The 26858-nt window shown below is 38.6% G+C and overlaps 3 protein-coding genes across 3 annotated transcripts; all 3 read left to right on the plus strand.

Moving 5' to 3' along the window:
- The first annotated feature begins 1626 nt into the window (after nt 1–1626).
- On the plus strand, nt 1627–2525 carry LOC143883213 (germin-like protein 8-2). The gene is made up of 3 exons (XM_077386563.1): nt 1627–1744; nt 1969–2232; nt 2320–2525. The coding sequence occupies exons 1-3, from the start codon at nt 1627–1629 to the stop codon at nt 2523–2525; spliced, it is 588 nt and encodes a 195-aa protein (XP_077242678.1).
- Nucleotides 2526–15262: 12737 nt separating this feature from the next.
- On the plus strand, nt 15263–16258 carry LOC143883214 (germin-like protein 8-2). The gene is made up of 2 exons (XM_077386565.1): nt 15263–15380; nt 15607–16258. Exons 1-2 carry the CDS (start codon nt 15263–15265, stop codon nt 16161–16163), a joined length of 675 nt encoding a protein of 224 aa, XP_077242680.1. The 3' UTR covers nt 16164–16258.
- Nucleotides 16259–20368: 4110 nt separating this feature from the next.
- LOC143883215 (germin-like protein 8-2) lies at nt 20369–21267 on the plus strand. Its single transcript, XM_077386566.1, has 3 exons — nt 20369–20486; nt 20711–20974; nt 21062–21267. The coding sequence occupies exons 1-3, from the start codon at nt 20369–20371 to the stop codon at nt 21265–21267; spliced, it is 588 nt and encodes a 195-aa protein (XP_077242681.1).
- The last annotated feature ends 5591 nt before the right edge of the window (nt 21268–26858 follow it).

Genomic DNA, 26858 nt, shown 5'->3' on the forward strand with positions numbered 1-26858 from the left:
TGGATTAGCTACATATAGAGTATGCCTTTCCCGCTCAATAAGTGGTGCCCTTTTTCAGATAAATAGGGCATTAATTAAAGGGAAAAATACAGGATACACCCCCTCAACTAGGGCGAAATTCCACTTCTAACCCCGTGGTATCGAAGGTACCAAAGGCAACCCCTCAACTTTCTGACATTTTTAAGTAGATCCCCTACTTTTCACCCTATAGTTCAAAATCCATCAAAGACACCCCCTAACAATTTATTCGTTCCTGTACACCCCGTCATATAACAAGCATTATTGAAAACTAAGGGGGTGTCTTTGGTACCTTTGATACCACGGGGTTAGAAGTGGAATTTTACCATATTTGAGGGGGTGTATCTGTAATTTTCCCTTAATTAAATTATCCAACCTAATGAAAGTCAAGTTGGGAAAAAAGATGTATTAGGTAGTAGTAGATATACTATTGGAGCCATATTGGTACAAATATATAGATAAGGGCGTCTTAGTTGCCCCCAAAATTTATGATATTAAGTTATTGAAAAAATCGTTTTTAAATTCTTTAAGACGTTTTTTGAAAAATTTGCCATCAGTGGGTTAGGATCATCCTACCATAGTTTTAGCGTAGATGATGGATGGCCTTTCGGTGTGAGTTGGGGTCCACCAGATCAACAGCTTCAACGATAGAAAATCGACGCCATTTTTTTTTCTCAAATTGCATATTTGAAAAACAACCAAATGGTAAAAGGAGTTTAAAATATATTTATTATTTTATTTACAATCTAACTAAGATTTCGCAAAAAATCTTTAATAACGAAGTAACTAAAATAAAAAATTTTAGAGATGCCATAAGTTTTTTTTAATAATTACAAGTGAAATTTTAATTTCTACCTCATTCCTCAGCATATCCATCCTTTTGTTTGTGCTTTCTTGGAAATGACTATTTTCAGAGAAAGGCAAACAAAAGGTGGAAATGTAGCCATTCTTAAGAAAAGATTAACAAAAGGAGAAGGAAATGCTGAAGAGGGGTCGGGAAAAATCAATTTCCTAATTAGAGTGGTATTGGCCAACCTTAAAAAAAGGTCTGCAAATTAGCAATCAAATGGGTAAGTATTTTGGGAATATATACATGGTATAAATAGGGTAGGCATTGTTTGAGGCCGTGTGGGAGATCACCCAGTTTGATTTCAGCATGTCCATCCCTCGGCTAATAGTGTAGCGGACGGTTTTGCGAGAGATGGAGTGAATTGGATCTTTGGTTTTCTTCCTGCATAATATGTCGTTTTTTATTTTTCTTTGTATACTTACGACCAGCTCGTGGGGCTCGCTCCACTTATTAATTTAGATCTTACCATTTCAAAATATTAAAAACAAAATTTACACAGAAAAACAAGTCCGATGATTGCTTCTATTCTTTGCTGGAAAAGATCTACTTGGATAAAAAATTAGATTAGATAGCGTAGTTGTTAAACCGTGTATTGATTTGGTAGTAACAAGACCATTTCCATGAAATCACATGACCCCTAAGCCATGCATCTCTCTATCTATCTATCTCTCTCTCTCTGCTATAAATATGCACCCTTTCTAAGCTTCTTCCACACCGTCAAAACACTTGCACCCAATACTCTTCTTTAGATTGATAAAATGGAGAAGGCTACTCCCCTCCTTGTACTTGTACTCCTTTCCTTGGCATCTTCTCTTACCTTTGCCGCTGATCCCAGTCCTCTACAGGACTTTTGTGTTGCTGACAATATGTCTCCAGGTACAAATGCTTTTTTTTTATTTCTCAATTTAACTTCCATTAGTATCATGATAATCACGTGTTTGTGCAAACTCAATTCCATTTTTGGTAGGTATTGTGGGGTTTGGCTAGATGACTTGAGAAATATTGTTATTGCATTTACTCTGCGTGTGGACACCGGCCCTACGTGCATGGGTTATGTTTTTTTTTATTGGCTGATCTTTTTTTATGTTTTTCCTTCTCAGTGTTAGTCAATGGCGTGGTTTGCAAGGACCCAATGCTCGCTCAAGCAAGCGATTTCTTCTTCCCAGGGCTTGACATGCCACGCAACACAAATAACCGAGTTGGGTCCAATGTGACCGCAGTGAACGTGGTCCAAATACCAGGACTCAACACTCTTGGCATCTCCATGGCTCGCATAGACTTTGCACCCTATGGACTAAACCCTCCCCACACACACCCAAGGGGCACTGAGATGATTGTAGTTCAAGAGGGCACCCTCCTCGTTGGTTTCGTCACCTCTAACCTTGCAAATGGCGAAAATCGGCTCATATCAAAGGTCCTCAATAAGGGTGATGTGTTTGTGTTTCCAATAGGTCTCATTCACTTCCAATTCAATGTTGGACAGACCAATGCGGTGGCCATTGCCGCTCTGGCAAGTCAGAACCCAGGTGTGATCACCATAGCTAATGCCGTCTTCGGATCAAACCTGCCCATCTCCGATGATGTTCTCGCCAAGGCCTTCCAACTTGACAAGAAAGTAGTTGATTTTCTTCAGGCACAGTTCGGGCCCAAAAACTAGATAACTACCGACAAGGATCCCATGCATTAACTACAATAGTGTATTTGAATAAGCAAACTTGGTGTTTGCATTTCTTAAAATCGTAATAATAATACAGTTTGAGAATGTCAATGGAACAATCAAGCGATTGATTGAATATACAGTCTTGTTTTTCATGAATTCTCTCTCTCTCTCTCTCTCTCTCTCTCTCTCTCTCTCTCTCTCTCTCTCTCTCTCTCTCTCTCTCTCAAACTAAAACATCGATATCCATCAATACTATTAAAAGATGTATACACGCTCAAGTGCAAATTACTAGTCCTTTGACCAAATAAAACGAGGGTACGCTCCCACTCCAGATCTTTGCACAAGTCCAATTTCAATATCTGAAAATTTTAAACTACGAGTGAGCTAACGCTCAGATAGTAAACAAGCATTACTCTAGCTGGGTCTAGCATGGTAGGGAAACAGAAGGCTGCAACAGAAAGTCAAAGTGAAGCCGAAACTTAGAGTGAGGGATACACTACACATTCTGATGGTTCAACACAAGTAATTTTGAGCCACACAAAATATGCTTAACACAAGGTAAATAATCAGGGATTCATATTACCACAAATGGATAAGAGCCAAAATAGAACATACAAAATTTGCATGTAGAAACCGAAACTGAAATGAGAAGCATGGCCACAATTATAAAAGCCGAAATAGGAGGCAAGGAGCAATGTGAAGTAAAATAGGCATAGAATGAGTAATCAGAGAATCATTTTCCCAAGATACGAACCAAACAAGATCAAATCACATACCTAGACTAAAAATGAAGCTGGAACTGAAATATGCAACAAGAAGCATGGTCGCGTATTTCAAAAGTTCACAGTGGAGATTTTACAAGCAGCATGATCAAACACAAGTAACTGAGATCAAAATATACCAATAGACATAGTCAGGATATTCAAAAGGATTCACTTATCACAAGACATAAACAAGGTCTTCATCATAATATTTTGAAGAAGATCAAAAGTTTGAACCTTCTTCCAAAAATGATTTTAGTAAAGAACTTGAATATTTGAAGAAAGAAAATGAAACCCTCAAGGAAGAAAATGAGGGATTAATTCTTGAATTTTCTTATCAAATTGTTGAATTAAAAAGTGATCATGAAAATTAATAAATACTCAAACAGGGAAAATCAAGAAGAAATTAATGATTTTTTAAACCAAATTCAAGATCTTAAAAGAGAAAATGAAAAGTTGAGAATATGTCTAAATAGGTTTATTAATGGGGATAGAATTGTAGACATTATTCTTAAAAGATCTAGATGCACAACTTACTATAGAACATATTTTGCATCTAGAAGGCATGCTAACCCATCCATAAGATGTCACTATTGTGGATCTTATGGACATTATAAATTTCAATGTGAGCATAGAAATCAATATTCTAAATGGGTTAGAAGGAATGGACCCAATAAAACTTGGGTTCTAAAAGCTCCAACATGAATCATTGTTTGAGTTTTTACTCAGATTTAGGGGCTGGAGCTAAAAATTGAAAAATCTTTACAATTTGAAAATGAATGTTGAAAATCATTTTGAGATGATGAGTTAAGCCGAAGGTTGAACTTAAAATGAAAATTCTAGAGTCCTTGGCAATTTCTTTTTGAAAACCCCCTCTTATATTGAATTTCTAAATAAAAAAAGAGGGAGTTGTAGTTTTAAATTCTATTTGACTAAGGCGAACCTAAAACTTATGTATTAATATTTCAAAACCCCTTGATATTTTGATATGCTCTCATCTCTTCTTTATGTGGATGACAAAGGAGGAAAGAAATTTGGTGTTATGTTTTAAAGTTCTAAGTTGGCATATCATTTACTTCAAAACATATTTTATTGGAAAATCCCTTGTATGATGTCATCAAAAAATGGGGGAGATGTAAGCCTAATTGTTCAACCCTTGGCTATCTTCTATTTTATGATGATTCAAAACACAAATGATTATATGTACTAATTGTGTTTGTTATTTAAGTTGAAGGTTCGTCAAGGTTCAAAGTCAAAGCAAGAGGAGATCCACGAAGTTGAAAGGGACTAGAAGACACAATTTGAAGAAGATCAAAAGTCAAGTCTTGTGTCAAATAGAATGTAAAATCCAATCCCACACTTAGGATCCAAACAAGGCATCAAAAGAGGGTTAAAATACCCCAAGTAAGCTAATGGAATGAAGAAAATCAAGCGGACCAAGTTCCCAAGGCAAAACAATAGGAAAATATGAAATGGCCAAAATTCAGGGGGGGACGGTCGATCGAGACATGGTCGGTCGACCGGTGCCATTCTGATATAAAAAAAAGGAAAAAAATACATTTACACCCCCTCTTGTTTCTGACAACTCTAACCCTGACTTTCAAAACGTGACAAGTACACCCCCTGAGGTTTCAATTTGTGACAAGTACACCCCCTCCTTCAACTGTCCGTCGGTTTAACCTGATAGAAAGACTAAAACTAACCATGGTTAATATTTTGACGCCAGAAATACCCTCATTTGCAGAGGGATTAGGGTTACGCCATTTTCCACTGCTGCCGTCGCCACTTTCGGCCACCGCCGACACCTCCGGCCACCGCCGTCACCTCCACCACAAACAATGAAACCCCACCCATGGCTACATCAAAGCCACATTTCAAGAAAAAAAATAAAACAAAAAAAGCCCTAAAATATTAGGGTTTATGTGCAATTCATGATAATGGTGCGAATGAAGATAAATAAAACTCCTAAATCGAGGGTTTATGTTGATAAATAAACAAGGGTTTGAATCAAACCCTAATTTCAGTTTTTAAGTAACCCTAATTTCAGTTTTGAAGTCTGAAAACCTTAATTTTCAGTTGGGGAAGACGAGGGCATTTTGGTCATTTCTACCTCGCCATCTACTCCGTCACGTTAAAACAACTTCAGGGGGTGTACTTGTCACGTTTTGAAAGTCAGGGTTAGAATTGAATGTGTTAGAAACTAAAGGGGGTGTGTCTGTATTTTTCCCTTAAAAAACATGAGAGAGCCTCTGGCGGTCCACCGTGAGTGACTTTGCAAGTATTTTAAATAGCCTAACGGCTAGTTTAAACTATCCATTACAGAGCCGTTGGGGGTGTCCCAAATGGCTAGTTTTTGGGTTTTTGGCTATAAAAGGGTTCTCAAACCACTTAGGCAAAATCAACAAGCTCTAATATACACTTAAAGCATCTCTTGAGTGAAAAGTCACTCCTTGTGCCTCTCTTCGAGAAATCTTATGAGGGATTGGATTCAAGGCTTAAAATTGTATATCTTTATGAGAGCATCTTGTGTAATTGCCTTTGAACAATGCATTCCTTCATTCTTTTAATCTTATATTTGGCAAGTAATCAGAGATGCAGAGCCTTCTCCGAAGGTGAGTGTTGGGAGACATAGATCCGTCTCCGTCGACAAGTGTTGAGGCGCAGAGCAACCTCGTTGTATTGGTTTGATCTTCACCGTTAAGAACAGATTTTAGTGACCATCAACAGTTGTGGTGGAGATGTAGGTCTGGGGTTTTAAACCGAACCCCTATTAAATCTCATTGTACTCCTTCCCTTATCTCCTTTACTTTACTTGTGCATTGATTTTAAGTTCTTTGTGTTTATTGTTAAAATTTTCTTTGATTTAATTTCTTAATCAATCCTTTAAAAGGGCACAATTTTATAAATCTAATTCGCTTCCCCTTTGGGTTGCAATCACCTAGGCCTACACATATTTATTTTCAGATTCCTTGCAAGATTCCATTGCCGCCATGTATTCGGGCTCGGTACAGGATAATGCAACCGTTGGTAGCAAGTTTGACATCAAACTAATAAGACCATTCCTAAACTCGAATACATTACCCATAATAGATCTTCCTTTGTCCATAACATTAGCATAACTTGCATAAAAAAAACCATGCAACGACTTCGAATCCTTCTCATATGTGATAGCATAATCACTAGTACCTCTCACATAGAAAAGCGCTCATTTGACTGAAACTCGGCAGTGGAATCAATATGCACGGCAGAAACAAGATTGAGCTAAAAACAAAAACTTTTCGATCCACCAACTGAACCAAGATCTTAGTTGCTAGATTAATCAATGTTTATGAATTGAAATTCGGATGGTTAAGGACATTTACCAATTGGTTGACCGATACTGCCAATCTCTGCTTGATCTACTCCCCATTAGGTACCCGACGTTTCTGAAACCCAAGCTGGTCCGGAAGTCGAAGTAGTGGCTTCTCAAACCGTGCGGTTGAAGGAGAAATAGGAGAGAACTTGGAATCCTCTCCCAAACTAAAACCAATAAGGCTTTCAAGTTCTTCTAAAGAACTAGAAACAAAACTAGAAGCGGGAAAAAGAAAGGAGAAAAATGAAATTGGGAGGGGAGATGGGCTGGACGAATTTTGCATATGGCTTTCCAAATTGTGCAAGTAATCCAAATTGTCCACCCATCCCCTCCGTTTATAGAGTTCCCTCTAGCAATTCGTTCCCTTGTATGTGTCCCCTTGATTTTGGAAACTAAATTCAATTAAAACTCTTTGTTTCTTAAACATGTAAAACACATGGATACTCAAAATGATTTTTTCTTATTGAATGTTACCAATAACCAATGGGACTTTTAGAAATAGGAAACCTTCTCCAACTCAAATTCTCTCTTTTCCTTTTTAAATTTCCACCAATAGGAAATTAGAATAAATCAACCAATAGGATCTCTCATAACTCTTATCCAATAGGATTTGAGCATTTAATAAGCACATGTTAATTAAGACATGTACACACCATAATATGGTGTATCTCATCTTTAATACATGTGTGTGCACCCTATGTATGGTGCTCTTCCTCCCTGTATCACATATAGTGGATCCAATCCATATCACACATACGATCAAATCTGAAACCCATATTGTCCAACAATCCATAAGGGTCTAGCGAGTTGTGAGTGTGATCGGCCCAGGGATCCAATGATCATTCTCACAGGGTCCACAATGGGCCCTACTGTGATCTCACGCAATGTAGTCCAACTACGATAGCATTAGGCAAGTGAACCCCACCATGACGTTACCCTGAAGAAGACCATTAGATCAAATTACCCAAATCACATCCAATGTGTAGTCCTTCCTCCAATCCTTCATTTACCGAGTTGGGTCTTGTGGAGGGTGGACATCAATTACCCCATGGGCTCACTCAATGGTATACCTTTCTACCTATCAAGCTTGGGCCCGCAAATGCATTTGCAACTCCCTTTTGAAACAATCAATGTTTTTGAAAAACTTTGATAAACAATTTATCAAACGGATTGGCCAGTCATTATTTAATGGCCTAGCTGAGATCGAAATTGCAAATGATTTTCCTCTATGGGAGGGGTGGAGGATTCCATGATGGGCATCACTATTGACCCCACGGGTTTACCCCATGACCCAGCACTACCCGCTGGTAACCCCGGACCGGGGACTACTGTTAGATAGACCAAAGCCATAAGGTGTGCCCACAGACTAAAAATATCCCTCAGGTCTAAGGACAGATCCAAGGGTCCTGTCTGACAGAATAACCTTATCCAATTCCTTGTCCACAGGTTATTCTACAAAGCCATCCGTTCAGTGTGTGATCCAATCATTTCGCCCATTCCACCTACTTAGAATCAACTACCCCAGTGACCTAGATAGGCCACCCCAATGCGTATATGGAGGCAGGTTCGATTCTAGTTGTGTACAGGTACGAGATGTCCAATCTCAACCCCAACCAAGAACATTCTAGGTCTGCAAAGAACCTGAAGATCATATCTCCCCACCACATAATCTCAATGTGCATGACCTATCCTACGATGCTACCTAAGGATAAAGGTGTGCCTAGAAGCACATTAGGTTAATGATTTATCTATCTTTTAAGGGTTTCTAACATCTAAAACCTAAGGCTCCATGGGTTGACCAGTCTCATGCTTGGGTTGCATTCATGGAAGAGAATTGTGTCTCCACCCTTAAACAATTGGGCATATAAGTTAATAATATATTGTTGCCAGGCATATTCTCACGATTCACTCCAACAAATACCCAATAGATGTCATGTAACAATAAATAATAGTTGCAACATTACAACAACTGGATTTTGATTAGAGCACACACCCTAACAATGACGGCTTCTGAATGCGCTTTACCCAGATTCCCCATAAACCGGCTTAAAACTCCAACCGCGTAAGTAATTTTTGGCCTAGTATATACCATGGAAAACATCAAGCTCCCGACAAGGGTAGCATATGGGATTCGATCCATTTTCTTCACATCCTCTTCCGATTTTGGGCACTGATTGGAACATAACTTAAAGTAAGCTGCTAATGTGTCTTTATCGGCTTAGACTTGCTCATCCCAAACCATTCAAGCACCTTTTTTATAAACATCTTTTGTGAAAGCAACAAAGTTCCAAGGATAAAAAGAATGGAACTTTGTTGCTTTCACAAAATATGTTTGTAAAAAAGGGGCTTGAAAGGTTTGGGATAAGCAAATCTAAGCCGATAAAGCCATCATCAGCGGCTCACTTTAAGATATGTTCCGATCAATTCCCAAAATCGGAAGAGGAGAAGAAGAAAATGGATCGAGTCCCATATGCTAGCATTGTTGGGAGCTTGATGTTTATCGTGATATGAACTAGGCCGAACATTGCTTATGCGGTTGGAGTTTTAATCCGGTTTATGGCGAATCCAGGTAAAGCACATTCGGAGGCCGCCAAATTGGTGCTTCGCTACCTAAGAAGTACTACTGATTATGTTATGATATATGGAAAGGATTCGAATCCGTTGCATGATTTTATTGATACAAGTTATGCTAATGATATGGACAAAGAAAGATCTACTACGGGTTATATATTTAGGTTTGGGAATGGTCCTATTAATTAGATGTCAAAGCTGCAACCAACGGTTGCATTATCCACTATCGAGGCATTAAGTTAAAACCTATGGATTTATTTTGTGATAACATGAGTATCATTTATTTGGCCAAGAATTCAATTTTTCACAAAGGACCACATATATATCGGTTCAATATCACTACATTTAGGAAGTCATTAAAGATGGAAGGATCTATTTGTTGAAGGTGTGAACCAAAGAGAATGTGGTGGATATGCTCATAAAGATGGTTCAAGGAGAGAGGTTATATTGAAGTTTATCTTCTCCCAGTCTCAAGAAGGAAGGGTTGGCACGCTGGTGATTGTGCATCAAGGTGGAGATTGTTAAAATGGTGACGCATGAGCACCATTTTTTTATTTCTTTTTTCGAAGTCGGTATCTCTTGATCTTTTAAATGGGATGTTTTCCTTGCCTCTCTCATATGGTTTTTTAAAGACAAAAGATAAATAGGGTTTAAAAAAGGAGAAGAGTGAGATATTTGAGAGGAGAAAAGGTTTAGACAAGAAAAGAGGGGTTTCCTCTTGGGGCTTTAGGAGGGCTTTGTGGTAAAGCGAAAACAAGTTTCTTCTTCTTGGTTTTCCAAGGTGTGTTCCTCTTCTTATGGTGTGCCCATCAAATGGATGGTTTGGATCTTCCTATGGTGTGGCACGTACAGTACTTTTTGGCAAGTGGGATTGGAAATTAGGGATCTGCTAGGGACTATCGATCAATTAAATGAATCTGAGAGCAACCACCTTTGTCCCCAGGTTAATAAAATGAATAAGACAAAATCTTAGCCTGTGTGGGTTGTGTGGCTACTCTCACATGCAACAGCCAAGCCGCAACATGCCTGAAGTGATTGTCCCTAGCAAATCTTTAGTTTTAAACCTAACATTTAACAAAGTAAAGTGATTGTCCCCAAAGGATGCGGGGCGGGGATGGGGATTAGATATTCCCCATGGGGAGGGGAGGGGGATTCCCCATGATCCCCGCAGTGGGGAGGGGAAGGGGAGGGGGAAAATTCCCCGCATAGGGCAAGGGGTAGGGGACCCCAACATCCGGCCCCGACCCGCCCCGTTGCCAGCCTTAAGAAAGATCTCTCAAGGAAGAAGATGCTAGTATGTTTAAATCTGTCAGTGATAACAAACTGATCTTGATCAGTTCTTCTTCATGCATTCAACAAGAAAATAATGGAATGAAGAGAAAAAGGACTATAACACTAGTCTACAATTCCAATTCATTAACAAGGAAAGAAAGAATAAAGGAGAAGAGCCTCTCTCTCTCTCTCTCTCTCTCTCTCTCTCTCTCTCTCTCTCTCTCTCTCTCTCTCTCTCTCAAATCAATGTCATTCTCAGAAATGAAATGAGATTGGCTTCATATAGACAGCCCTTACAACTAACATCAACCAACATAACCCCCAATGGTAAAGAGACTAAAAAAGGACATGTATAATAATCAAATGATTAATAATGACGACTACTAAATATAACAAAATATGGAAGGACAATAGTATAATAACATTACTATTGCAAGTAATGGTCAAGCAGATGCACCAAAGGATGTAGTGCATCACACTTGCCTTCTTAGAAAGAACTCGGCCCTGAGTTCACATAAACTCCACCCGGGAATTAGTCCACCTGGATCAAAGATGAAGATATACACACCCTCGTCCCAAGGAATATAACCTCCCACCTTAATTCTCTTATTGAGTTGTATCTTACCATGTGATGTGCGTGGGCTAGTAGAATACCTATAATCCCCAATTCAATGTCTGCTGAATATGACATATGTGTAGTAGTCCGCTGTTTAAACCAAATATGACATATGTGTAGCAGTCCACTATGTAAACGTATCATATATAGAATTATATAATAGTTGCGGGCAAAACCATATCACTAGCAACAATGGCAGTCATAGGTTCCTTTGCGGTGATGGCAAAGCAATATCACTTCCATATAACTTTCCATGCTCTTCTTCTTTGTACTTCTCATATGCTTCTTGTATGTAATCTGGCCTTGTATTCTCTTTGTCATCTTCCATATCATCATCAGCGTATCTAACAGTGGACGCGCACACGCAGGGCATGCGTGCGAAAGTGAACGAGATATTTAAAAGTTTTGAACTCTTACAAGAGACATTTGTTAAAATGGGTGATAAGACCGTTGCATCACGTTAAATCTTCTCAAATAGCTAATTGCTTACCCTTCTCAAAGAAGTAAATCTCATTTACAAATACAGTTGAGGCTCTCGTAATTAATGCTCTATAAATTAATAATCTCTTATATCCTATTTCTAGACCAGGAACCGACATTGTTCCTACGTTGGTAATTTATATTCTCTTATCTCTAATACTTAATAAAGAAAAATAGAAAATACTAAGTGACATAAGATATAAGAGAACCTTCCTAGAAAATGTTGTTCAAAGTACATGTATTTAACTGTATGTTGGTACAAAATAGGAGAAGGAAGAGAAAAGACATAAGTGAAAGAGCATTAACAGTACAATCATATCTCTCAAGTGTAAGAGCATTAAATGCTCGGGCAGTTACAAGTCATCTCTCTTTTAATTGACAACCATTAGCCCCATCTCCTTCTCTTTGAAATGACAAGTGTAAGGCCCATCTCTCTCTCTCTCTCTCTCTCTCTCTCTCTCTCTCTCTCTCTCTCTCTCTCTCTCTCTCTCTCTCTCTCTCTCTCAGCATTAAAATCATTAAATGTTAAAAACGAAATAAATGTAAAGTGTAATGATAAAGGGCGGTGAAACTTTGAGAAATTCGGGTGATAGAATTTTTTTTAATACTTTATAGGTTCTAATAGTTTATATAAAAATAAGCCATGGAAAATATTAATTATAAGGGCTGTGACTACAAGGTTCTAATGCTTCACACGCACACACACGCACACGCACGCACGCACTAGCACACTGGCGCACACGCACATAGGGATTTGCTAGCATTCATCGCAGAAGCCATTTTACGGCTGCGCTGTTGTATGTGAGGGCAGCCACCTCGTGAATGAAGACAAACTCTCACATCGCGGATGGTCTGTTGATGGATGCTAGCAAATCCCTACGTACACTCACACACGATGGGTTATGCTAATGGGAATGGTCCTATTAGTTGGATGGCAAAGTTGCAACCAACGGTTGCCTTATCCACTATCGAGGCCGAGTACATGGAGACAGCGGAAGCTTGCTAGAAAGTAGTTTGGCTTCAAGGTTTGATGGGTGAGATTGGCATCGAGTCAAAACCCATGGATTATTTTTTTGTGATAACATGTGCATCATTTGTTTGGCCATGAATTCAGTTAATCACAAAAGGACCAAACATATATCGGTACAATATCACTACATTCAGGAAGTCTGATGGAAGGATCTATTTGTTGAAAGTCTGAACCAAGGAGAATGTAGTGGATATGATCGTAACGATGGTTCAAGGAGAAAAGTTAGATCGAAGTTTATCTTCTCTCGGTCTCAAGAAGGAAGACTTGGTATGCCGATGATTATGCATCAATGTGGAGATTGTTAAAATGGTGACGCATGAGCACCAGTTTTTTCATTTTTTGTTTTTTTTGGAGCGGGTCTCACTTGGTCTTTTAAGTGGGATGTTTTCCATGCCTCTCTCATATGGTTTTGTAAAGGCAAGAGATAAAAAGGTCTTTAAAAAGGAGGAGAAGAGTGAGAGGTTTGAGAGGAGAAAAGGTTACTACAAGAAATGAGGGGTTTTCTCTTTGGGCTCTAGGAGGGCTTCTCTGGTGAGGCAAAAACATGTTTCTTCTTCCTGGTTACTTAGGGTGTGTTCCTCTTCTTTCATTCTTCATTTCCATTAGTTTTTCCTTGCAACCCTAGCATAATGTTGGAGGTTTTTTATGGGGATTTCTCCTCACACTTAGTGTATAGATTTGGGGTTTTTTTGTGATTGTATAGAAGGTTGGAGAGAAGGGTTTTTCGGTAGTTTTTACAAGTGTGGAGGTAACGTTGTACTATTTGGTTTGAAATAATGGACCTGTGTTACCTTGTCGTTGGATGTAGCCCATTATGGTGAACTGCATATATTGTTTTCTTCTTGTCATTGCTTGTGATTTATTTCTTTTGCTCCTCTTAAAAACTGGGGTGTCGTTGGATCAAATATCAAGGGGGTACCGCCCACATGGGACTTGACCGTCGGGCACCGTATTAAAACTCTTGTTTTATAATATTGTAAAGTAGTAACGGTTTGCTAGAAGAACTCTTAATTTGACAATATATTTTCTGAATTATAGTTTATAATGTAAAAGATATTAACAAGGGAAAAGTGTTTCTACTCGGTCAAAAGTAGATAACGTTGTCTACTACGTCGCATGAAACACAGTGGGCCCACATCGCTTGGATAATCCAGAGCATTCATTTGTTAGGCCCTGAGATAGATAGGGTGTGCCCTAAAAATCAACTTCAAACGATCATCCTAACCCTTCAATTTGTGGAGGTTAAAAATGGGAGGTTCATAGCCCTCCATATTTAACCTCCACAAATAGAAGGGTTGGGATGATCTTATGGTGCTGGTTTTTTTTTGTTTTTTTTTTTTTGGCACACCCTAACTATTGCGATCAGGACCCAAACAATGTGGGCCCCACTGTAATTTTGGCCGACGGAGTAGATAACGTATCTACTCGGCCGTGTAGAAACACTTTTCCCTATTAACAATTAGATTGGTATGGAAATTCCATCACAATATTATCTGAAAACATGAAATTGTCAAAACGATTTCCCAAAGGAAATGATATATTAAGACGTTTTTTGGTAAATTTGCCATCAGTGGATCAGGATCATCCTATCATAGTTTTAACGTAGATGATGGATGGATTTTTTATGTGAGTGGGTGTCCACCATATCAACAGCTTGAACGACAGAAAATCGACACCAATTATTTCTCAAATCGCATATTTGAAAAACATCCAAATGGTCAAAGGAGTTTAAAATATATTTATTTACCATTTAACCAAGTTTTGGCAACTAATCTTTAATAGCGAAGTAACGAAAATAAAAAATTTTATAGATGCTGTAAGTTTTTTTATAATTACAAGTGAAATTTTATTTTCTACCCCATTCCTCAGCATATCCATCCTTTTGTTTGTGCTTTCTTGGAAATGACTATTTTCAGGGAAAGGCAAACAAAAGGTGGAAATATAGCCATTCTTAAGAAAAGATAAACAAGAGGAGGTGGAAATGCTGAAAAGGGGTCGGGAAAAATCAATTTCCTAATTAGAGTGGTATTGGCCAACCTTAAAAAAAGGTCTGCAAATTAGCAATCAAATGGGTAGGTATAAATAGGGTAGGCATTGTTCGAGACCATGTGGGAGATCACCCAGTTTGATTTCAGCATGTCCTTCGCTCGGCTAATAGGGTAGCGGACCGTTTAGCGAGAAATGGAGTAAATTGGATCTTTGATTTTCTTCCTCCATAATATGTTGTTTCTTATTTTTCTTTGTATATTTTCTTTGTCTGTACTCATGACCAGTTCGGTGGTGGGGCAAGCCCCACTTATTAATTTAGATCTAAGCATTTAAAAAAAGGGCAGGCATTTTTCAACTCAGATAAGTTACATTATAATTTAGGTAAGAAAAGATTGTTTCAACTTTCACAGAAAAAAGAGTCTGACGACTGCTTCTATTCTTTGCGGGGAAAGATCTACTTGGATGAAAAAAATAGATTAGATAGCGTAGTTGTTAAACCATATATTGATTAAGTTGTAACAAGACCATTTCCATGAAATCACATGACCCTTAAGCCATGCATCTATTTCTCTCTCTCTCTCTGCCTATAAATATGCACCCATTCTAAGCTTCTTCCACACCATCAAAACACTCGCACCCAATACTCCTCTTTAGATTGATAAAATGGAGAAGGCTACTCCCCTCGTTGTACTTGTACTCCTTTCCTTGGCATCTTCTCTTACCTTTGCCGCTGATCCCAGTCCTCTACAGGACTTTTGTGTTGCTGACAATATGTCTCCAGGTACAAATGCTTTTTTTTTATTTCTCAATTTAACTTCCATTAGTATCATGATAATCACGTGTTTGTGCAAACTCAATTCCATTTTTTGGTAGGTAATGTGGGGTTTGGCTAGATGACTTGAGAAATATTGTTATTGCATTTACTCTGCGTGTGGACACCGGCCCTACGTGCATGGGTTATGTTTTTTTTTATTGGCTGATCTTTTTTTGATGTTTTTCCTTCTCAGTGTTAGTCAATGGCGTGGTTTGCAAGGACCCAATGCTCGCTCAAGCAAGCGATTTCTTCTTCCCAGGGCTTGACATGCCACGCAACACAAATAACCGAGTTGGGTCCAATGTGACCGCAGTGAACGTGGTCCAAATACCAGGACTCAACACTCTTGGCATCTCCATGGCTCGCATAGACTTTGCACCCTATGGACTAAACCCTCCCCACACACACCCAAGGGGCACTGAGATGATTGTAGTTCAAGAGGGCACCCTCCTCGTTGGTTTCGTCACCTCTAACCTTGCAAATGGCGAAAATCGGCTCATATCAAAGGTCCTCAATAAGGGTGATGTGTTTGTGTTTCCAATAGGTCTCATTCACTTCCAATTCAATGTTGGACGGACCAATGCGGTGGCCATTGCCGCTCTGGCAAGTCAGAACCCAGGTGTGATCACCATAGCTAATGCCGTCTTCGGATCAAACCTGCCCATCTCCGATGATGTTCTCGCCAAGGCCTTCCAACTTGACAAGAAAGTAGTTGATTTTCTTCAGGCACAGTTCGGGCCCAAAAACTAGATGACTACCGACAAGGATCCCATGCATTAACTACCATAGTGTATTGGAATATGCAAACTTGATGTTTGCATTTCTTAAAATAGTAATAATAATACAGTCTGAGTATGTCACTGGGGAAATCAAGGGATTGATTGAATATACAGTCTTGTTTTTCATGAATTCTCTCTCTCTCTCTCTCTCTCTCTCTCTCTCTCTCTCTCTCTCTCTCTCTCACACACACACACACACACACACACCGATCATGAAGTCTGCAACAGGATGATCCTAACCCACTGATGGGAAACAGAAAGTCAAAGTGAAGCCCAAACTTAAAGCGAGGGATACACTACACATTCTGATGGTTATCTTTTATAGTTCATCACAAAGAAATTCACATAGGGTTCATCACAAGTGATTTGGAACCACACAAAGTATACTTAAGACAAGGTAAATAATCAAGGATTCATATTACCACAAATCGATAAGAGCCAAAATAGAACATACAAAATTTACATGTAGAAACCGAAACTGAAATGTGAAGCATGGCCACAATAATAAGAACCGAAGTAGGAGGCAAGGACCAATGTGAAGTAAAATAGGCATAGAATGAGTAATCAGAGAATCATTTTGCCAAGATACGAACCAAACAGGATCAAATCACATCCCGAGACTAAAAATGTAGCTGAAACTGAAACATGCAACGAGAAGCATGGTCGCGTATTTCAAAAGTTCACAGTGGAGATTTACAAGCATGATCAAACACAAGTAACTAAGATCAAAATATACGAATGAACAAAGTCGGGATATTCAAAAGGATTCATATATCACGTGACATAAACAATGTCTTCATCATAGTAGACCAAAACTGAAAATTAGCACCTTTAAACAAAGGAACGTTTTGCTGAAAACTTGAAGAATTGGTATTGCCTGCCATATTGCCAACTTACCGAACCCGTGCCGATCTTCTTTTGAAATTGTCCCCAGCCTTTCTGGTCTGATACCACTTTGTAGAATTTAAAGAACAAGTAATACAGAAACACAGAAGAGAACAGAACACAAAAGAACTTTATTATATTGCTGAATGTATTTAACACACACGAAATAGCCTTTCAATAAGACTTTGACTTTGTATCTCGCGGCCAATCCATAAAGCATGTTTCCTATCTACTTTTAACCGATACAACACTACTCCAATCCGGTGTCTCTCTCTCTCTCCAACGTGCATGAACTGTTGGTGGGCCCAATAATTAATTTGTTTTAATTTGTGAGGAAGGTAGGTCCCACCATAGGATGATCCAAACCATCCATTCGATGGCCCACAACGTAAATAGGTTGCACCGCGAAATATTATTTCCAAAGAATGATCCTAGCCCTCTGATCTAAAGAGAAACCTCTATAGATTTGAGGGTTGCGATCATCCTTTGAAAATGATATTTTGAAAATGATATTCTGGAGTGAAACCTATTTAAGTTGTGGGCCATCGAATAGATGGTTTGGATCATCCTATGGTTCAGGTCTTACAGTAACATTAAGGCCCAATTGTAGGTAGGGGTGGTTATTCGGTTTTCACCGAACCGAATAGACCGAAATTTGGTAACCGAAATAATTTCAGTTACCAAATTTCGGTAACCGAAACCGAACCGAATAAAAATTCGGTTATTCAGTTATAACCGAATAACCGAATTGTGGGAGAAATAGAGGGGAAAAATTAAAATCTCGGTTTGGATCGGAGGGCTAGGATCATCCTATCAGAATGATTTTTTGAGCACAACCTAATTAAGTTGGGATCAATCAAATGGATGGTTTGGATCATCCTATGGTGGGGCCTACCTTGCTTGATGTAGTATTGTACAGCTGTAGAGTAGAGTGGGGTGATTTTATCCTGGAAGGGGAGAGAAAAAGGAAATGACTGCTTCGTCGGTAAAAAGTAGATGGGAATCGTACTTTATAGTTAGTGGGCTGTCAAGAGGGAAGCTAGCCTCCAAGGGGGCCGTCAAGGGCGAAAATATCAGCGCCCTAAAAATAAATTAACATGCAAAAGGAGTTTTGTATGCTTTCTAGATGACTATACGATGGACTTGAATTAGGTGGGCCCCACAAGTTTTTAATTACTTCATCTAACAATCTCGCAAGGGGGTTTTCCACATCACAAGTTCACAACTACCTCGTCACCTAGTTTAGTGAAATGACGTATACTCAGCTCAACAAATCAATAATTAGTGGGAACAGAAACTTTGAAAATGTATAAAACTGGACGTGGCATGGAACTGCATTGTTCTCTGTCGTTGGAGGATACACATCCTTGGATAAGCAATTCTTTGGATTGGCCTCCTTTCATATATAATTTCAAGACGAAAATGCTAAAATGAATGGTGCCCTTGCAAAAAACCATCTGCATGGGCGCTCCTATTGGGACTTCTGATCAAGGTGGATTTCTTTTTCCATTAATTTAATATCTGTCCGTGCCATTTTCATATTTTCCTGTGCTCTTTCAAATGATTTTTGTTGGGATGGACCAATGTGGAGCGACCTTTAGCTGGTTTTTGCAAGGCAGCCATTCCCATTATCATTTCTCTAATTTATATATGGAATAAACCCCTTGGATTAGCTACATATAGAGTATGCCTTTCCCGCTCAATAAGTGGTGCCCTTTTTCAGATAAATAGGGCATTAATTAAAGGGAAAAATACAGGATACACCCCCTCAACTAGGGCGAAATTCCACTTCTAACCCCGTGGTATCGAAGGTACCAAAGGCAACCCCTCAACTTTCTGACATTTTTAAGTAGATCCCCTACTTTTCACCCTATAGTTCAAAATCCATCAAAGACACCCCCTAACAATTTATTCGTTCCTGTACACCCCGTCATATAACAAGCATTATTGAAAACTAAGGGGGTGTCTTTGGTACCTTTGATACCACGGGGTTAGAAGTGGAATTTTACCATATTTGAGGGGGTGTATCTGTAATTTTCCCTTAATTAAATTATCCAACCTAATGAAAGTCAAGTTGGGAAAAAAGATGTATTAGGTAGTAGTAGATATACTATTGGAGCCATATTGGTACAAATATATAGATAAGGGCGTCTTAGTTGCCCCCAAAATTTATGATATTAAGTTATTGAAAAAATCGTTTTTAAATTCTTTAAGACGTTTTTTGAAAAATTTGCCATCAGTGGGTTAGGATCATCCTACCATAGTTTTAGCGTAGATGATGGATGGCCTTTCGGTGTGAGTTGGGGTCCACCAGATCAACAGCTTCAACGATAGAAAATCGACGCCATTTTTTTTTCTCAAATTGCATATTTGAAAAACAACCAAATGGTAAAAGGAGTTTAAAATATATTTATTATTTTATTTACAATCTAACTAAGATTTCGCAAAAAATCTTTAATAACGAAGTAACTAAAATAAAAAATTTTAGAGATGCCATAAGTTTTTTTTAATAATTACAAGTGAAATTTTAATTTCTACCTCCTTCCTCAGCATATCCATCCTTTTGTTTGTGCTTTCTTGGAAATGACTATTTTCAGAGAAAGGCAAACAAAAGGTGGAAATGTAGCCATTCTTAAGAAAAGATTAACAAAAGGAGAAGGAAATGCTGAAGAGGGGTCGGGAAAAATCAATTTCCTAATTAGAGTGGTATTGGCCAACCTTAAAAAAAGGTCTGCAAATTAGCAATCAAATGGGTAAGTATTTTGGGAATATATACATGGTATAAATAGGGTAGGCATTGTTTGAGGCCGTGTGGGAGATCACCCAGTTTGATTTCAGCATGTCCATCCCTCGGCTAATAGTGTAGCGGACGGTTTTGCGAGAGATGGAGTGAATTGGATCTTTGGTTTTCTTCCTGCATAATATGTCGTTTTTTATTTTTCTTTGTATACTTACGACCAGCTCGTGGGGCTCGCTCCACTTATTAATTTAGATCTTACCATTTCAAAATATTAAAAACAAAATTTACACAGAAAAACAAGTCCGATGATTGCTTCTATTCTTTGCTGGAAAAGATCTACTTGGATAAAAAATTAGATTAGATAGCGTAGTTGTTAAACCGTGTATTGATTTGGTAGTAACAAGACCATTTCCATGAAATCACATGACCCCTAAGCCATGCATCTCTCTATCTATCTCTCTCTCTCTCTCTGCTATAAATATGCACCCTTTCTAAGCTTCTTCCACACCGTCAAAACACTTGCACCCAATACTCTTCTTTAGATTGATAAAATGGAGAAGGCTACTCCCCTCCTTGTACTTGTACTCCTTTCCTTGGCATCTTCTCTTACCTTTGCCGCTGATCCCAGTCCTCTACAGGACTTTTGTGTTGCTGACAATATGTCTCCAGGTACAAATGCTTTTTTTTTATTTCTCAATTTAACTTCCATTAGTATCATGATAATCACGTGTTTGTGCAAACTCAATTCCATTTTTGGTAGGTATTGTGGGGTTTGGCTAGATGACTTGAGAAATATTGTTATTGCATTTACTCTGCGTGTGGACACCGGCCCTACGTGCATGGGTTATGTTTTTTTTTATTGGCTGATCTTTTTTTATGTTTTTCCTTCTCAGTGTTAGTCAATGGCGTGGTTTGCAAGGACCCAATGCTCGCTCAAGCAAGCGATTTCTTCTTCCCAGGGCTTGACATGCCACGCAACACAAATAACCGAGTTGGGTCCAATGTGACCGCAGTGAACGTGGTCCAAATACCAGGACTCAACACTCTTGGCATCTCCATGGCTCGCATAGACTTTGCACCCTATGGACTAAACCCTCCCCACACACACCCAAGGGGCACTGAGATGATTGTAGTTCAAGAGGGCACCCTCCTCGTTGGTTTCGTCACCTCTAACCTTGCAAATGGCGAAAATCGGCTCATATCAAAGGTCCTCAATAAGGGTGATGTGTTTGTGTTTCCAATAGGTCTCATTCACTTCCAATTCAATGTTGGACAGACCAATGCGGTGGCCATTGCCGCTCTGGCAAGTCAGAACCCAGGTGTGATCACCATAGCTAATGCCGTCTTCGGATCAAACCTGCCCATCTCCGATGATGTTCTCGCCAAGGCCTTCCAACTTGACAAGAAAGTAGTTGATTTTCTTCAGGCACAGTTCGGGCCCAAAAACTAGATAACTACCGACAAGGATCCCATGCATTAACTACAATAGTGTATTTGAATAAGCAAACTTGGTGTTTGCATTTCTTAAAATCGTAATAATAATACAGTTTGAGAATGTCAATGGAACAATCAAGCGATTGATTGAATATACAGTCTTGTTTTTCATGAATTCTCTCTCTCTCTCTCTCTCTCTCTCTCTCTCTCTCTCTCTCTCTCTCTCTCTCTCTCTCTCTCTCTCTCTCAAACTAAAACATCGATATCCATCAATACTATTAAAAGATGTATACACGCTCAAGTGCAAATTACTAGTCCTTTGACCAAATAAAACGAGGGTACGCTCCCACTCCAGATCTTTGCACAAGTCCAATTTCAATATCTGAAAATTTTAAACTACGAGTGAGCTAACGCTCAGATAGTAAACAAGCATTACTCTAGCTGGGTCTAGCATGGTAGGGAAACAGAAGGCTGCAACAGAAAGTCAAAGTGAAGCCGAAACTTAGAGTGAGGGATACACTACACATTCTGATGGTTCAACACAAGTAATTTTGAGCCACACAAAATATGCTTAACACAAGGTAAATAATCAGGGATTCATATTACCACAAATGGATAAGAGCCAAAATAGAACATACAAAATTTGCATGTAGAAACCGAAACTGAAATGAGAAGCATGGCCACAATTATAAAAGCCGAAATAGGAGGCAAGGAGCAATGTGAAGTAAAATAGGCATAGAATGAGTAATCAGAGAATCATTTTCCCAAGATACGAACCAAACAAGATCAAATCACATACCTAGACTAAAAATGAAGCTGGAACTGAAATATGCAACAAGAAGCATGGTCGCGTATTTCAAAAGTTCACAGTGGAGATTTTACAAGCACCATGATCAAACACAAGTAACTGAGATCAAAATATACCAATAGACATAGTCAGGATATTCAAAAGGATTCACTTATCACAAGACATAAACAAGGTCTTCATCATAATATTTTGAAGAAGATCAAAAGTTTGAACCTTCTTCCAAAAATGATTTTAGTAAAGAACTTGAATATTTGAAGAAAGAAAATGAAACCCTCAAGGAAGAAAATGAGGGATTAATTCTTGAATTTTTTTATCAAATTGTTGAATTAAAAAGTGATCATGAAAATTAATAAATACTCAAACAGGGAAAATCAAGAAGAAATTAATGATTTTTTAAACCAAATTCAAGATCTTAAAAGAGAAAATGAAAAGTTGAGAATATGTCTAAATAGGTTTATTAATGGGGATAGAATTGTAGACATTATTCTTAAAAGATCTAGATGCACAACTTACTATAGAACATATTTTGCATCTAGAAGGCATGCTAACCCATCCATAAGATGTCACTATTGTGGATCTTATGGACATTATAAATTTCAATGTGAGCATAGAAATCAATATTCTAAATGGGTTAGAAGGAATGGACCCAATAAAACTTGGGTTCTAAAAGCTCCAACATGAATCATTGTTTGAGTTTTTACTCAGATTTAGGGGCTGGAGCTAAAAATTGAAAAATCTTTACAATTTGAAAATGAATGTTGAAAATCATTTTGAGATGATGAGTTAAGCCGAAGGTTGAACTTAAAATGAAAATTCTAGAGTCCTTGGCAATTTCTTTTTGAAAACCCCCTCTTATATTGAATTTCTAAATAAAAAAAGAGGGAGTTGTAGTTTTAAATTCTATTTGACTAAGGCGAACCTAAAACTTATGTATTAATATTTCAAAACCCCTTGATATTTTGATATGCACTCATCTCTTCTTTATGTGGATGACAAAGGAGGAAAGAAATTTGGTGTTATGTTTTAAAGTTCTAAGTTGGCATATCATTTACTTCAAAACATATTTTATTGGAAAATCCCTTGTATGATGTCATCAAAAAATGGGGGAGATGTAAGCCTAATTGTTCAACCCTTGGCTATCTTCTATTTTATGATGATTCAAAACACAAATGATTATATGTACTAATTGTGTTTGTTATTTAAGTTGAAGGTTCGTCAAGGTTCAAAGTCAAAGCAAGAGGAGATCCACGAAGTTGAAAGGGACTAGAAGACACAATTTGAAGAAGATCAAAAGTCAAGTCTTGTGTCAAATAGAATGTAAAATCCAATCCCACACTTAGGATCCAAACAAGGCATCAAAAGAGGGTTAAAATACCCCAAGTAAGCTAATGGAATGAAGAAAATCAAGCGGACCAAGTTCCCAAGGCAAAACAATAGGAAAATATGAAATGGCCAAAATTCAGGGGGGGACGGTCGATCGAGACATGGTCGGTCGACCGGTGCCATTCTGATATAAAAAAAAGGAAAAAAATACATTTACACCCCCTCTTGTTTCTGACAACTCTAACCCTGACTTTCAAAACGTGACAAGTACACCCCCTGAGGTTTCAATTTGTGACAAGTACACCCCCTCCTTCAACTGTCCGTCGGTTTAACCTGATAGAAAGACTAAAACTAACCATGGTTAATATTTTGACGCCAGAAATACCCTCATTTGCAGAGGGATTAGGGTTACGCCATTTTCCACTGCTGCCGTCGCCACTTTCGGCCACCGCCGACACCTCCGGCCACCGCCGTCACCTCCACCACAAACAATGAAACCCCACCCATGGCTACATCAAAGCCACATTTCAAGAAAAAAAATAAAACAAAAAAAGCCCTAAAATATTAGGGTTTATGTGCAATTCATGATAATGGTGCGAATGAAGATAAATAAAACTCCTAAATCGAGGGTTTATGTTGATAAATAAACAAGGGTTTGAATCAAACCCTAATTTCAGTTTTTAAGTAACCCTAATTTCAGTTTTGAAGTCTGAAAACCTTAATTTTCAGTTGGGGAAGACGAGGGCATTTTGGTCATTTCTACCTCGCCATCTACTCCGTCACGTTAAAACAACTTCAGGGGGTGTACTTGTCACGTTTTGAAAGTCAGGGTTAGAATTGAATGTGTTAGAAACTAAAGGGGGTGTGTCTGTATTTTTCCCTTAAAAAACATGAGAGAGCCTCTGGCGGTCCACCGTGAGTGACTTTGCAAGTATTTTAAATAGCCTAACGGCTAGTTTAAACTATCCATTACAGAGCCGTTGGGGGTGTCCCAAATGGCTAGTTTTTGGGTTTTTGGCTATAAAAGGGTTCTCAAACCACTTAGGCAAAATCAACAAGCTCTAATATACACTTAAAGCATCTCTTGAGTGAAAAGTCACTCCTTGTGCCTCTCTTCGAGAAATCTTATGAGGGATTGGATTCAAGGCTTAAAATTGTATATCTTTATGAGAGCATCTTGTGTAATTGCCTTTGAACAATGCATTCCTTCATTCTTTTAATCTTATATTTGGCAAGTAATCAGAGATGCAGAGCCTTCTCCGAAGGTGAGTGTTGGGAGACATAGATCCGTCTCCGTCGACAAGTGTTGAGGCGCAGAGCAACCTCGTTGTATTGGTTTGATCTTCACCGTTAAGAACAGATTTTAGTGACCATCAACAGTTGTGGTGGAGATGTAGGTCTGGGGTTTTAAACCGAACCCCTATTAAATCTCATTGTACTCCTTCCCTTATCTCCTTTACTTTACTTGTGCATTGATTTTAAGTTCTTTGTGTTTATTGTTAAAATTTTCTTTGATTTAATTTCTTAATCAATCCTTTAAAAGGGCACAATTTTATAAATCTAATTCGCTTCCCCTTTGGGTTGCAATCACCTAGGCCTACACATATTTATTTTCAGATTCCTTGCAAGATTCCATTGCCGCCATGTATTCGGGCTCGGTACAGGATAATGCAACCGTTGGTAGCAAGTTTGACATCAAACTAATAAGACCATTCCTAAACTCGAATACATTACCCATAATAGATCTTCCTTTGTCCATAACATTAGCATAACTTGCATAAAAAAAACCATGCAACGACTTCGAATCCTTCTCATATGTGATAGCATAATCACTAGTACCTCTCACATAGAAAAGCGCTCATTTGACTGAAACTCGGCAGTGGAATCAATATGCACGGCAGAAACAAGATTGAGCTAAAAACAAAAACTTTTCGATCCACCAACTGAACCAAGATCTTAGTTGCTAGATTAATCAATGTTTATGAATTGAAATTCGGATGGTTAAGGACATTTACCAATTGGTTGACCGATACTGCCAATCTCTGCTTGATCTACTCCCCATTAGGTACCCGACGTTTCTGAAACCCAAGCTGGTCCGGAAGTCGAAGTAGTGGCTTCTCAAACCGTGCGGTTGAAGGAGAAATAGGAGAGAACTTGGAATCCTCTCCCAAACTAAAACCAATAAGGCTTTCAAGTTCTTCTAAAGAACTAGAAACAAAACTAGAAGCGGGAAAAAGAAAGGAGAAAAATGAAATTGGGAGGGGAGATGGGCTGGACGAATTTTGCATATGGCTTTCCAAATTGTGCAAGTAATCCAAATTGTCCACCCATCCCCTCCGTTTATAGAGTTCCCTCTAGCAATTCGTTCCCTTGTATGTGTCCCCTTGATTTTGGAAACTAAATTCAATTAAAACTCTTTGTTTCTTAAACATGTAAAACACATGGATACTCAAAATGATTTTTTCTTATTGAATGTTACCAATAACCAATGGGACTTTTAGAAATAGGAAACCTTCTCCAACTCAAATTCTCTCTTTTCCTTTTTAAATTTCCACCAATAGGAAATTAGAATAAATCAACCAATAGGATCTCTCATAACTCTTATCCAATAGGATTTGAGCATTTAATAAGCACATGTTAATTAAGACATGTACACACCATAATATGGTGTATCTCATCTTTAATACATGTGTGTGCACCCTATGTATGGTGCTCTTCCTCCCTGTATCACATATAGTGGATCCAATCCATATCACACATACGATCAAATCTGAAACCCATATTGTCCAACAATCCATAAGGGTCTAGCGAGTTGTGAGTGTGATCGGCCCAGGGATCCAATGATCATTCTCACAGGGTCCACAATGGGCCCTACTGTGATCTCACGCAATGTAGTCCAACTACGATAGCATTAGGCAAGTGAACCCCACCATGACGTTACCCTGAAGAAGACCATTAGATCAAATTACCCAAATCACATCCAATGTGTAGTCCTTCCTCCAATCCTTCATTTACCGAGTTGGGTCTTGTGGAGGGTGGACATCAATTACCCCATGGGCTCACTCAATGGTATACCTTTCTACCTATCAAGCTTGGGCCCGCAAATGCATTTGCAACTCCCTTTTGAAACAATCAATGTTTTTGAAAAACTTTGATAAACAATTTATCAAACGGATTGGCCAGTCATTATTTAATGGCCTAGCTGAGATCGAAATTGCAAATGATTTTCCTCTATGGGAGGGGTGGAGGATTCCATGATGGGCATCACTATTGACCCCACGGGTTTACCCCATGACCCAGCACTACCCGCTGGTAACCCCGGACCGGGGACTACTGTTAGATAGACCAAAGCCATAAGGTGTGCCCACAGACTAAAAATATCCCTCAGGTCTAAGGACAGATCCAAGGGTCCTGTCTGACAGAATAACCTTATCCAATTCCTTGTCCACAGGTTATTCTACAAAGCCATCCGTTCA

This window comes from Tasmannia lanceolata, unplaced genomic scaffold, assembly GCF_043159265.1.
Source record: "Tasmannia lanceolata isolate RefF3 unplaced genomic scaffold, GAP_Taslan_0.1 ptg000008l, whole genome shotgun sequence".
In the NCBI taxonomy this organism is placed as follows: domain Eukaryota; kingdom Viridiplantae; phylum Streptophyta; class Magnoliopsida; order Canellales; family Winteraceae; genus Tasmannia; species Tasmannia lanceolata.

What these genes read in the sequence shown, in the direction of transcription:
- LOC143883214 (XM_077386565.1), top strand. Translation starts at nt 15,263, where the DNA reads ATGGAGAAGGCTACTCCCCTCGTTGTACTTGTACTCCTTTCCTTGGCA. An exon ending in TGCTGACAATATGTCTCCAG is followed by an intron (nt 15,381 to 15,606) that starts GTACAAATGCTT and finishes TTTCCTTCTCAG; the next exon opens with TGTTAGTCAATGGCGTGGTT.
- LOC143883215 (XM_077386566.1), top strand. Translation starts at nt 20,369, where the DNA reads ATGGAGAAGGCTACTCCCCTCCTTGTACTTGTACTCCTTTCCTTGGCA. An exon ending in TGCTGACAATATGTCTCCAG is followed by an intron (nt 20,487 to 20,710) that starts GTACAAATGCTT and finishes TTTCCTTCTCAG; the next exon opens with TGTTAGTCAATGGCGTGGTT. An exon ending in AGAGGGCACCCTCCTCGTTG is followed by an intron (nt 20,975 to 21,061) that starts GTTTCGTCACCT and finishes TGTTTCCAATAG; the next exon opens with GTCTCATTCACTTCCAATTC.
- LOC143883213 (XM_077386563.1), top strand. Translation starts at nt 1,627, where the DNA reads ATGGAGAAGGCTACTCCCCTCCTTGTACTTGTACTCCTTTCCTTGGCA. An exon ending in TGCTGACAATATGTCTCCAG is followed by an intron (nt 1,745 to 1,968) that starts GTACAAATGCTT and finishes TTTCCTTCTCAG; the next exon opens with TGTTAGTCAATGGCGTGGTT. An exon ending in AGAGGGCACCCTCCTCGTTG is followed by an intron (nt 2,233 to 2,319) that starts GTTTCGTCACCT and finishes TGTTTCCAATAG; the next exon opens with GTCTCATTCACTTCCAATTC.